General features: G+C 42.4%; 1 protein-coding gene across 13 annotated transcripts in view; it reads right to left on the minus strand.

Annotated features, from left to right (window-relative positions):
* NCOR2 (nuclear receptor corepressor 2) overlaps positions 1-14,106 on the minus strand; it is a 599,120-nt gene that overhangs the window by 89,990 nt on the left and 495,024 nt on the right. For all 13 annotated transcript variants that reach the window (XM_040347350.1, XM_040347349.1, XM_040347347.1 and 10 more), the window contains 4 exons: positions 12,864-12,955; positions 12,592-12,742; positions 6,909-7,058; positions 3,668-3,757 (listed from right to left, as the gene is read on the minus strand). In XM_040347350.1, the coding sequence (XP_040203284.1) occupies positions 3,668-3,757; positions 6,909-7,058; positions 12,592-12,742; positions 12,864-12,955 (483 nt within the window). The remainder of the gene's footprint in view (positions 1-3,667; positions 3,758-6,908; positions 7,059-12,591; positions 12,743-12,863; positions 12,956-14,106) is intronic.

Raw genomic sequence — 14,106 nt, forward strand, 5'->3', positions numbered from 1 at the left:
TGACGCTCGTGCACACAATTGCGCATGGATAGCAGCGATCGCGCCTGCCGGCCACGTGCATTGGTTCCCTGGTCGTGCAGCCCTCTGGCGGCTCTTAAAGGGCCGACATACCTATACGGGATTTTGCGCACCCGTGCCACTTAGCCAACGTGAGACGGTCGGCAAGTGGTTAAACACAAAACCAAAAAGGTAATACGTTGCAGAATAAAAAACGGGTGCAGGCTTTTGGGTTCATTCAGCATTAAGAAAGAGCTCCAGCGTGTTCGCATAGTACACGTGCAGAGCCCGCCAGGAAGTCTGCATAGTCCTGATGCTCGGCTGCAGAGATCGGGAAATGTCTCCATTAGGGTTTACATATACTTTGAGAAACATAAGGGAACTGCCTGGTGCCTCCACAAATTTTAAATAATTTTTGGTGGATTTAAAATGTAATAGCGTGTCTATTAAAGTGTTTATGGAAAGTTTATGTGGTATATTTTAATATAACAAGGATATACTTGCAGGTACATTTTGCACCAGGATCTAGACAATCATAGCCACGACTACCTTTCCCAACACAGCTTGTGTAGGCAGTGGGACCAAACTATAAAAGGTCCTTGAGCAACGTGTAGGAATATGAAATTTCAAGTTGATCCAAAATATAAAACTCTTGGTGTAAGCAATGAAAGGTAACTGGAAGAAGAAAAAAAAAATATGATTCCATCTCTGAATAAAGGGAACTGCAATCCTAAAAGCACCAAGTGTAATCAGCTGATGACACAACCAAATGGATAAATACACACGAGCCGGAGCCATGTCCTTATTTTGTGCGTGTATCATTTGTATATGCAAAGCTGACCTCAGATGAACTGAAACTCTTGGGGTAATCTCTGTGACCAGCCTACATTGAACCATCGCATTAAGCAGCAGACATTGTCCTAGCACACAACCTGTCCTAACAGGAAAAACATCATGTACCTAAAGAGTGTAATGTTCCTGCTTCAGTTTTATTTACACGTCTATTGCCACACAGAACACTAGGCAATTGCATTCATTTATAGTTTGTTTATCAAGCTAAACAAGCCAAAAATTATGTGTTTTTTTTAAATCAATGGATTGAAGGGTTTCCAATTATGAGCATGATTTATAAATAATTTTTTAGGCGCATTTAACAACACCCTAATCCACTGATGGCAAAAATTGTATTACGAACAATAGATGCCTTATGTCATGGGTGCTCAACCTGTGGCCCTCCAGCTGTTGCATAACTACAAGTCCCATCATGCCTCTGCCTTTGAGTGTCATGCTTGTAACTGCCAGCCTTGCAAAGCCTCTTGGGACTTGTAGTTCTGAAACAGCTGGAGGGTCACAGGTTGAGCACTCATGCCTTATGTTGTCTTTGTTACTTTTACTGGTTACATACAGGGACATTCCTTACGTCAGGGGTGCTCAACCTTTTGAAGAGCGAGCGTCACAATGAACTACGGGGGTTATTTACGAAAGGCAAATCCGCTTTGCACTACAAGTGCAAACTACAAGTGCAAAATGCACTTGAAATTGCACTGAAAGTGCACTTGGAAGTGCAGTTGCTGTAGATCCGAGGGGCACATGCAAGGAAAATAAAAAAACGGCATTTTAGCTTGCGCATGATTGAATAAAATCAGCAGAGCTTCCCTCTCATTTCAGATCTACCCCTCAGATTTAAAGCGACTGCACTTCCAAGTGCACGTTCAGTGCAATTTCAAGTGCACTTTGCAAAGTGGATTTGCCTTTTGTAAATAACCCCTTATGTGTTTTAAACCCCCCCAACAGCAAATTTAAGCCCTTACTTTTCCCGAGTCCCCTATAAGGCTGCTTTCACACTGATGTGCTGCGGTTTACCTGCATCGTGCCTGCGGCTTTCCTGCGGATTAGCTGTACTTTGCTCAGGACTTCTATTATAGTTTGCAGGTGTGGTACACGTTCTGAAAATGCACTACAACTCTTGCATTCAGGAAGTTGTGCATCTAACCCGCAGTATATAATAGAAGTCTATGGCTCGGTGCAGCCAATCCACAAGTGCACTGCGTGGCAACTGTGAATTAGTTTGAAAGCAAGCCAATGGAGCATGGAGATATATGTATCCAAGACTGTAGTGCCAATAAAGAGGGTTGTATTACATTAAACTGGCTGCAGTTTAGCAGGAGTCACTCAGCTACAGTTTTTTTTATTATCAAAATTTTTATTTAGGTTCAACATATCAATTCATTATTATACAACCTTATATTCCCATAGTGTCATAAAATAAACTATATAAATACAAAACAATCCAATATATTCCATTCCAAAAACTGACATGTATAACCCCCCCCACCTTAAGGAAAAATAGGGAAGAGAAGAGAGAAAAAGAAGGAGAAAGAAAACAAACAAAACAAAAAAAAAAGCGCGTATTCATGCGTATTTGCATACAGCGTCGTCCGACGTTTTTGTACTTCGACGTTTTTTAATTTTAGCCAATAGGATAAATTATCATCTTTTCCTCACTTGTTGCTATGTTGGTAGATTTTATTTATCTTCTGCCTGGGTGAAATGTTCTATTGATTAAAGCGACAAAACGCCCGTAGCAAACGCTAGTTGTCGCGCTAGTCGCTTGAATCTAGCGTTTCCATTACTTTCTATGGGAAATACAAACGCTCAAAAACGCCCAATTCGCGCGACAAAAAAGGGTCCGGAACTTGTTTGAGCTTCAGGCGTTCGGCGTCAGGCGTTTTGGAGTGGAGATGTGAACCATCTCTATTGAGAATAATGTATTTTTTCCCCTCTAGCGTTTTGGAGCGTCGCGCTTCAGGCGACAAAACGCTCAGGTGTGAATGCAGCCTTAACGCACATTTTAACTATAATGAAATTTGGTCAACTCTGCCATTCCATTCCTGGGGGCTGCCCCTAATTCTACCATAACCCCCTACCCACCAGTGCATATAGTCCAATCTTGATCATTATCCTGTGATCCCCATTCCCTTCCTCAAAAAAAAACAAAAACTCAGCTACATGTTAACTTGGCACCCTACTAAAATAAAAACCGTGTCAGAAAAAATGATAATGCATACCATACATACATGTTTTGTATTGCTATAGCTATGCAACTATGTACTAGGAAAACTGAGGCTTCTTTGATGCGGCTCATAAGGGATTCAATAAAATCTACACCATATACATTTCTGAAACTTTCCAACATTAAACATAAAAAATTAACACACAAAAGGGCTACAAAGAAGAGCAAAGTAGTGTCAACAACTAGCAGCTGCTAAGGTGACAGGCACAAATGATACAATCCAGAGTCTGAGGCAGAACAGTACCTGTGGGACATTATCTCACACAACAGCACTGAAGTTAAAATGAGGCTCCACTTTTTGTTGGGGGAAAAAAGGATAAAAATTGTTTGAAAACTTCATTGCATGTAACTCCAAGTTCATATTAATAACACTTTGATACATCAAGGTGCATCATGAATTTCTGGGAGCAGACCCACCCAGCCTAGATTTGAACTCCTCCAAGCATTGTTGCTGCAGTGGGTAACAGAATCAACTGAGCGGACTTGCAGGTTTACTGAACAGCAGTAGCAGTTCACTTTAGGCACAAGTTTTTTTTAAATCAAAATGAAAATCATTAGAAATGAGAGAAACAGAACATTCAAAAAACAATGAATTACCCTGTGTTATGGAGCCTCTTATATGTTGTGGTGGTTCCTTCATGGTGTGTGGACTATGTCTGTCTCCAGGAATGGCTCTTCCCATTAAACCTGCACACATACACACAAAGACAATACTGAATTGATGCCAAAATTCTCATAGTAACATTTTCAAAAAAATGGACATCCATTACATTCATCTTTACACTATACTGTCTAAGTTGGCATCTGTTTGTTGGCTTCTTCTGTGCGATGTGAACTGAGAAATCAATTGCCAGATATTATACAGCATTTGGCATTGTTTGGGTGTGCTGCGTGAGGTGGGATGTCTCTGCTATGCGACAGCTATCCCTACCTAGTATTAGTAAGTCATATTTACCTGGATTTGTTTTGTAATGTTGAAGTAAAGTAGGATTTTTGTGTTTATTGTAAAATCCTTATTGTGCAGTCCTTTAAGGGCCACAGGAAGTCTTAAACCTTTGAGTTCTACTGCTGCCAAATGGGATGATTGGACACTAGCAAACAAAAGAACTGTAGGCCAGCCCAGGGTAATCTCTCCTACTACCAGCATGCCTTTGTTTTGTAGATTACCAAGTGCATTAGGGGAGTATAAAACCTGAAGGATGTCAAAAAGCAGTTCAACTGAGAAGGTGGGCAAAAAAGAAATGCCAACAGGTCCAAGATCTGAGAAACCGTTGCTTTATGCCTAAAAGCCGATGAAGCACTTACAGAGCATAGTAGAGTGTGCCTTGACAAGGGTGCAACTTGTCTCTTGACACAACATAAGCTAGGATGAAGGTCTTCCTGAGCCACCTAGAGGTGGTAGAATAAAAAACGGGTGCAGCCTTTTGGGTTCATTCAGCATTAAGAAAGAGCTCCAGCGTGTTCACATAGTACACGTGCAGAGCCCGCCAGGAAGTCTGCATAGTCCTGATGCTCGGCTGCAGAGATCGGGAAATGTCTCCCTGGCTGTGATTGGCGCAGCGCAGACTTCCTGGCGGGCTCTGCACGTGTACTATGCGAACACGCTGGAGCTCATCCTTATTCAGCATGAGAGAAAGGAAAAAAATCAGCAAAGAAGGAAATCTTAGGCCTCAACACCACCTTTGTAAATTTGCAAAACCAGAAAATAATTCTTGTAGCATAAGGCTGAAAGTTCAGACGCTCACCTCACTAAGGCATCCAGAAAAGCGTTACAGCTGACAGCTATCTGCTCCACATTTAATAAGGAAGGGATCAACCATAGTAGTGGTTGTATCACTTAAAGAGATATTGACCAAACATGGCTTGACATATTAAAGTCACATCAAGATCAGTTAGGGCAGTACCAGCCAGCAAGAACACAATCCTAGAAAGGGCTTCCAGGCTTTTCCACATGGCTATTTCAAGCAGGAGCAGCAGTGGAGGGATGCTTCCTCAATGCTGGATGGCAGGGATAAAAGTGCAAAGTTTGCTTATGTGACCTTCCACCCAGCAAATAATGTCAGACTGACTGACAAGAATGGAAACTAAAAGTGACTTATGAAAATGAGGAAGCTCCCTGTGCTCGCCTGACTGGCCTCACCCACCAAGTAAGACCTTTATGACAGGGTAATCACTGAGGCAATGCCAGCGGCTTTGGAACTGAACAGCACTCTGCAGCCAACCTCTACCAGAAATTAGTGTGGAAAGTGGCCCTCTCTGAACCAGTGCTTGAAGATCACTTCTAGGCTATCCCCTCAACGTCTAGTTGGGTCTAAACGTGGTATTCTACAAGCCAGGCTAACCACAACCATTCTGGATAGATGCAACGGAAGAGACAAAGCTCCAGCAGCAATGCATAGAACAGTTTAGACTAAAGAAAAAGGGGATTTGTTCCAACTGTAAAATCCATTTCTAGAGTGCAATACAGGACAGAAGATAAAATATTCTGAAATTCTGTGTTATGCAGGCCAACCAAGCTAAAGGGACAGCCCTGTATAACCCCATCCTACTCCCAAAAAACCCTCAGTTTTTTAAAACGCAGCAATGCGAGTTATTTATAAGAAACAGAGGGGCGGGACATGTGGTCAGTACCCCAAGAAAGGGACTTATTTTTTCTTAATCGTATACTACAGGACACAGGATGAAATATTCTGGAACCAATGGGATGTCCAAAAGCAGTTAAACTAAGTGGTGGGGAACAGAGCAATTGAACATCTAACAGGCAAAAAAGAAAAGAAAAAAAAAAAAAAAGAAGGACGGCATCTGCTAAAGTCTGAATGTCCACCTATTAAAACTTAACATGTGAACTAAAGGCCAGATGAAAGCCTTGCAAATCCAAGAAATAGAAGCCTGATGCTGAAAGGCCTAGGAAGTGCCAACAGATCTCGTAGACAAATCTTGAGAAAACCATCCTAAAGAGAAATAGTAACATTTTCTCTTAAGTACACCAGAAAAAAAAAATGAGGCTTGCTAAAAGTGGGAGGGGTAATACAGGGCCAGCCTACAGTTATTTTGTTTCCCAGTCTTCAATCCTCCTATAGGCAGCAGTAGAATCTGAAGTTTTAACACTAGTATCTCTCAATGGGGGTGAAAGAGGATATTCATTTAAAGGAGAAGTTCATCTTTTGGAACATGTTACATGTTCCACTTGTATTTACAGTGGAACATGTAACATGTTCCAGTAGCTGCAGCCTCTCATCCACACCCATGGAAACAGTGAGTAGGGTAGGATCTTCTTGCAGCGCCTGCTGCCCACAAGCACGTCATTCATTCACGGTTACCTGTGGATGACTTGAACTACAAGTACCGTCATCCTTTGCAGGTGATGGCTTGGACTGCAAGGTCACCGATGAGTGACCTCGTAGTTCATTCACAAGTCGTGCAGCTTGTAAACAGCCAGCTCGCATGCAGGTATAGGTTTAAAGCAGCAGGGCTTGTCTGCAGGAGTCTGCCATTGCACCCCTGAGCCACTGTGCAATGCTCTCCAGACTCTTTAAAGGTAAAATAAAAAATGCACTTTTTTTTCTGCAAAAATATGTGCATTTAATATTTTTTCCCCAAAAGGTGAACTTATCCCTTAAGTTGCTTTCACAGTTAGAATTTAGAAATGTTTCTAACATTACACACAGGAAGTTCAGCTGAATGTGTATAAAAGAGTCACATGGAAGTTTGGTGTTCAATCTGCTGCTGCCCACATAGGACTACTACTAGGTATACCATAACCTGGATGAATTGAATGAGAACCTTCACAGAGGCATAGATATCCCTCATTAATCATGACAGAAATGGTTACGCCTACCTTCTGTAGGGCCGGCTGGCAACTCGCGGACATGTAAACCTCTTGGAATCTGTCCATCCATCATATCGTAAGTGCGTTTTGAAGCACTTGACTCCTGAGTGGACCCAATACTTCGATGGTCCTCTTTGGAGTTTTGAGAGGTTGATCCACCTAAAAACAAAGGGAACAGTGTTAATTACACAATCAAAGTTTCATCAGCTGTTAATTAAAATTACTGAGAGATGTCCAGCATTTTTTTTTTCCTTTGAACCAAACAGTGCACATCACTATATATAGACCAATCACAGAGAGCCCCATCCTAGCATCAAAAGTCTACACGGGCGATACCACAAATAGAGCATTCAAAATGAAATACTAATCCTTGCCTTGTTTTAAACATGAGGAAGACTACCAATAGCAGATAAACCTAACAGGTTATTGTGTAGAATCCGACTAACGAAGCCAAGTGAACAACACTTAGGCCAAGTTCACACTGGTTCAACAAACGCTCCGGCATTGGGAGCTTATGTCGCATGACGTGTCAAAAAATCAATGTTTCCCTATGGGAGCGGTCTTAACTGGTCCGATACATGTCGGAGTGACTTTGCATATGCTCCCTGTACTACTTTGGTCCGACCTTGATCCTACTTCACTCCATTGAATATCATTGAAGTCGGATCAAAGTCGGAAACGCAGTCTTGCACGCTCAGACTTTGGCATGCGACTTGTACCCTGCTGATCTTAAGGGGGAACTCCACACCAAATTTTAACAAAAAAAACAGCATGGGTTCCCTTCCAGGAGCATACCAGGCCCATGGGTCTGGTGTGGATTTAAAGGGGAACCCCTACACTGAAAAAACGGCGTGGGGGTCCCCCCAAAATCCATACCAGACCCGTATCCGAGCAGCAGCTCGGCCTGTGATGTCATAAGAGGCCTATATAAATCGGTGCAAGCCGCACATCCGGCATTACAGCGGGGGGGGGGGGGGGGGGTGCGTCGAGTCAACACCGGAAGAAAAGAAAAAGGCGATAGAAGAAGACCAGGCTGGCCGCCGCTAGTAAGAGAGCTACAAAGAAGATAGCGGCGGCGCAGCCCGGCAGAAGGCACCGGAGAGTGGGAGAAGAACCGGGGAGCGCAGAGAGCAAAAGAAGAGAGCGGAGAAGACCCCCGAAGTCAGAAGAAGACCCCGGGAGAGCAGAGAAGTCGGAAGAAGACCCCCGTAGCTGACTAATAAAAGATTTAAAAAAAAAAAGTTTTTAAAAACCTGTGTAATGTGTTTATTTTTTCTGACACTTTTCCTCCAGGTGAATGGGTAGGGGGACGATGTACCCCATACTCATTCACCTAGGTGGGGGGCCGGTATCTGGGGGCCCCCCTTGTTAAAGGGGGCTTCCAGATTACGATAAGTCCCCCCGCCCGCAGACCCCGACAACCAACGGCCAGGGTTGTCGGGAAGAGGCCCTGTCCTCATCAACATGGGGGCACCCCTGCCCCAGAGCACCTACCTCCCCATGTTGAGCTCATACAGGCCTGGCACGGTTAAGGAGTGAGGGGGGGGGTTGCTCGTCCCCACCCCCTTTCCTGACCGACCGGGCTGCTGCTCGAATATGGGTCTGGTATGGATTTTGGGGGGACCCCCAAGCCGTTTTTTCGGCGTAGGGGGTTCCCCTTTAAATCCGCACCAGACCAACCCATGTTGTTTTTTTTGTTAAAATTTGGCGTGGAGTTCCCCCTCAAAGTCGGATCCCCGCTCATTGAAAGTCGGACTTTAAGTCGCAGGGCAAAGTCGGATCAAAGTAGTATCCTGTTCATGGAAGTCGGAATGAATGTAGGATTAATGTAGGACCAATGTCGCAGAGCAAAGTAGGATGAAAGTCGTGTAGTATAGTGTGAACCCAGCCTTAAGCAGAAATCAGTTAGCAGCGGTCATAGTTTCTAGATTACAAAATAAAAAACTGCCTGGCAGTACATATATTTTTCTTGCCTGCAGTTTGAATACAATCGTTTGTTAGTTGACAATTATAAAATTGCATTTCTGTAATATAGGGTGCTGTACCATATTCTTTTCAGCCAAGATATTCAGAGTATGCTGAACATAACGCTTTTTATTACCATTGGAGATATTCTCTCACTTAGCCCAGGTTCACACTGGGCTGCGGGAGTGAAGCCGTGCGAGTTCAGCTGAACTCGCACGATTTCACTCCCGCTGGCAGTCCCGATTTCGGCCGCGATTTCAGAGACATCTGTGCAGGTTTCTGCACAGATGTCAATGTAAATCGCGCGCGGAAAACGCAAAAAGTAGTACAGAAACTACTTTTTGAAATCGGTGCAGTGCCACAGATGCGGCATCGCACCGATTAGGATGGTGCCATTGCCGTTTTGACATGCGATTTGACATGCCAAATCGCATGTCAAACGCACCAGTGTGAACCAGGCCTTCGTGTCACATTAGGTTTACCATCTTCAGCTTCTCTAGTATCCAGGATGGTGACTAATGCTATTGGAATAGGATGACAGCCAGGCAACTGTCATTTTTTTTTGGCTATAGTATTCTTTTAGACCATAGGTACTCAACCCATGGCCCTCCAGCTATTGTGGAACTACAAGTCCCACGAGGCATTGCAAGCCACAGACAGTTAAAAGCATGACTCTCAAAGGCAGAGGCACAATGGGACTTGTAGTTCCGCAACAGCTGAAAGGCCACAGGTTGAGCAACCATATTTTAGACAAAACCCAGCCAGCTACTAATACCTGGTTTATTTGCACAGAATAGCTTCCTAGGACTAACATAGCCTACTCACTTACAGAGTATTCCCTACCTTTCTACACCATCACTGGAGTACAAGCATACAGGAAGTGGTTGCAAAAAGGCTGCAGGAGAGCAGCAGCACTGAAATCCAACAAAGGTTAAAAAAGCGAAGACAATTTTTTTTTTTTTTTTAAGAAAAAACAAACAATTGAAGCACTGTGGTTAAGTGGTTAGCAGTTCTGCCTAGCAGTCCTAGGGTCATTAGTTTGAAACCCAACCACAGCACAACCTGCCTTGAGTTTACATGTACTCCCTGTGCCTGCAAGGGTTTCCTCCCACACTCCAAAGACATGCTGGTAGGTTAATTGGCGTCTGTCTAAATTGGCCCTAGCATGTGTATGAATATGCATTGGAGACCTTAGATTTTAAGCTTCTTGAGGCAGGGACTGATGTAAATGTACAATATACAGTCAGGTCCATAAATATTGGGACATAGACACAATTCTAATCTTTTTGGCTCTATACACCACCACAATGGATTTTAAATAAAACTAACAATATGTGCTTTAACTGCAGACTTTCAGCTTTAATTTGAGGGTATTTACATCCAAATCAGGTGAACGGTGTAGGAATTACAACAGTTGGTATATGTGCCTCCCACTTTTTAAGGGACCAAAAGTAATGGGACAAAATAACAATCATAAATCAAACTTTCACTTTTTAATACTTGGTTTCAAATCCTTTGCAGTCAATTAGAGCCTGAAGTCTGGAACGCATAGACATCACCAGACGTTGGGTTTCATCCCTGGTGATGCTCTGCCAGGGCTCTACTGCAACTTCATTCCCTGCTTGTTCTTGGGGCATTTTCCCTTCAGTTTTGTCTTCAGCAAGTGAAATGCATGCTCAAATCGGATTCAGGTCAGGTGAATGACTTGGTCATTGCATAACATTCCACTTCTTTCCCTTAAAAAACTCTTTGGTTGCTTTTGCAGTATGCTTTGGGTCATTGTCCATCTGCACTGTGAAGCGCCGTCCAAAGAGTTCTGAAGAATTTGGCTGAATATGATCAGATAATATTGCCCGAAAAACACTTCAGAATTCATCCTGCTGCTTTTGTCAGCAGTCATGTCATCAATAAGCACAAGAGAACCAGTTCCATTGGCAGCCATACCTGCCCACGCCACGACACTTCCACCACCATGCTTCACTGATGTGGTGGTATGCTTTGGATTATGAGCAGTTCCTTTCCTTCCCCATACTCTTCTCTTCCCATCGCTCTGGTACAAGTTGATCTTGGTCTCATCTGTACATAGGATGATGTTCCAGAACTGTGAAGGCTATTTTAGATGTTTGGCAAACTCTAATCTGGCCTTCCTGTTTTTGAGGTTCACCAATGATTTATATCTTGTGGTGAACCCTCTATATTCACTCTGGTGAAGTCTTCTCTTGATTGTTGACTTTGACACACATACGCCTACCTCCTGGAAAGTGTTCTTGATCTGGCCAACTGTTGTGAAGGGAAAGAATTCTTTGGTCATCCACCACAGTTGTTTTCTGTGGTCTTCCGTGTGCTGTTGGTGTTGCCGAGTTCACCAGTGCGTTCTCTTTTCAAGGATGTTCCAAACAGTTGATTTGGCCAGACCTAATGTTTTTTCTATCTCTGATGGTTTTTTTTTCAGCCTAATGATGGCTTGCTTCACTGATAGCGACAGCTCTTTGGAACTCATATTAAGAGTTGACAGCAACAGATTCCGAATGCAAATAGCACATTTGAAATTAACTCTGGACCCTTTATATGCTCCCTGAAAATTGGATAATGAGGAATAACACACACCTGGCAATGGAATAGCTGAGAAGCCAATTGTCCCATTACTTTTGTTCCCTTAAAAAGTGGGAGGCACACATAAAAACTGTTGTAATTCCTACACCGTTCACCTTATTTGGATGTAAATACCATCAAATTAAAGCTGAAAGTCTGCAGTTCTTGCTCATTTTATTTCAAATCCATTGTGATGGTGTATAGATCCAAAAATATTAGAATTGTGTCTATGTCCCAATATTTATGGACCTGACTGTATATTTAAATTAATGGTACTACACAAGAACCTGTAATAAATGAACAATTCACAGAGCTGTAAATTAAACATCATTCATTCAGGGTTCATAAGTAATTTAAAAGGTGCAGGTATCCTTTATGTTACCTTCACTGAAATTAATAGTGGATGTAAACCCAATTCAATAAATTTGAGCTGTGTACATATATCTGCAGTATTTTATCTCTCTTCAAAGAGCCAAGTCCTGACTCGTTCCCCTGTTATCAGCCTGATAACTCCTGAGAAATTATTGGATACATCAGATAAAAGCAGTCTGAAATTTCTGTCTGGGGAGGTTGCTATAAATAGATTAACAGGAAGCTGGCTCTGTTACAAAACACCTCTGAGAGTCTTTGCCTATGTGGACATGGGGTGTGCCTCTAACCTCCAATCAGCAATTTTAGCTCTCTTGGCTGTATGCCCAGACCCCACACTCTATGTTAAACAGGAAGAGAACATTTCTTAACACAATGTGAACTTTCTAAACAGTATATAAATGTGAAGACAGCAGATATAATGTAAAACTTATGTAGGGAGATTTGGTTCATCACTGTGTATCATCTGAGGCTGTTTGCTTCACTGGGTGTATGGAGGGTTTCCATCCACTTTAATTTGCCAATTACAACTGCAGCCTTTCAACATATACACAAGATACATTATAGTCTGGCCATTAAACGAAAGACCCTCTAAAAAGTCAAAATTGTATCTAGGTATTGCAAAGAAAAAATGTATTATGCAGTTGGTTAATGGCTTATCTTCTACACACTCTTACACATTTCAAGTATAAATATTCTTCAGCACATTAATGTGTGTTGTATAGTGTCTTTATAAAAAATGGTAAAAAAAGATTCTAAAACTTGCCATCGAGTGACAGGATGTGGCCTTTCATGCCTTCATAAATGACTTTACCCTTGGACACCGGTTCCTCGCGCATTCTGTCCACCCTGCATGGGCTATTTTCTCCCATGATCTTGGAAATGGTTCCTTTGTAAAGTACTTCTGCCGGAGTGCCCTAAAAATGTGTGGAAATGGATGCAAGAGAAAAACAAAATGAAACACAGCAGAGTCCAGTATTATTGGTGATAACCCTCATGCACCATTTCAATAAACATCAGCCCACAGGGTAGACTTACATGTGTAATGGACCCTCTGTACGATAATTGAGGATCTGGTGTAGAGCGACTACCTGGTAAACCTTTAGTGAGACTTCCTCCTTGAGTTGTACCTAAAATGTAAACACCAATGCCTTTTTAGGACCAATGAAATAATACATTTTTCTTGTACTGCTTTTGCATGCATCACCCATGTAGGTCATGAGGTTAAGGGAATCATAGTATCCTTTTTTACACTTCATACTAAAAGGAATATTTTTGAAAAAATAAATAATCACATTTTTAGTGAATCAAATGAAAATAAATTAAAAGGGATACACATATAATGTGCAGTTGCCTAGAGATGCCTGTAGCAGGCCCCAAAACCTGCAGCTATGGCCAAACTCAACCCTTCTGACAAGTAAACCATGGGCACTTTAAGACAGTGCCTAGGCTTGACCATCCTTTTCCAGCATTGGCTCCTGCTGCCGTCAATCAAAGCCAGTGAATCAATAAGAAGAGAGAGAGGGCAGAGCCGAGCCACAGCACTGTGTCTGAATGGACACGCAGAGCAGCGGCTTGGGAGCAAGTCTGCTTGGGTGCCCCCATAGCAAGATGTTTTGAGGGAGAGACCAAAAGCGCTGGCATGGGACCCAACAAGAGTAGGATCCAGGTTGCTCTGTGCAAAAACATTGCACAGAGCAGAGAAGTATTAACATGTTTTTTTTTTCTAAATAACAAACAACAAGCCTTTAATATTACTTTAAATCTCTCTAACATAGGAAAAGCTTATTGTCTTGCCTCTAGTGCAAACCCTGTTCTAAGGGCCAGTTAACACCAGACGGAGTTCTGTACAGTTTTGTGTGCTTTTTTTCTGCACGTACAGTGTTTTTATTGTATTCCAATGGCTCTAGTTCACACCATGCAGTCAGTTTCCGGTGCAGAAACTGACTGCATGTGTGAACTAGAGCCAACTAGAGCCATTGGAATACTTAGAAAACACTGTGCATGCATTTTGTGCAGAAAAAAAGCACACAGAAGTGAACGGAACTGCGTCTGGTGTGAACTGGCCCTAAAGGAGAAAGGCAGCACAATGTACTGGCATATATGTTATAAACTCAGGTATGGAGAAAGAATATTTTAAATTTGTAGTCATTCAACAGAACATTTTAACTGTACTATAATGAAGAGTACATATCATGTCTTATGTTACAGAAAAATGCATAAAATATAATTATTTCAGACAAGATCCTTACACCATTTCCAGACCATTTTTCAGTGCTGT

Source organism: Rana temporaria, chromosome 1 (genome assembly GCF_905171775.1).
Source record: "Rana temporaria chromosome 1, aRanTem1.1, whole genome shotgun sequence".
Taxonomy (NCBI): domain Eukaryota; kingdom Metazoa; phylum Chordata; class Amphibia; order Anura; family Ranidae; genus Rana; species Rana temporaria.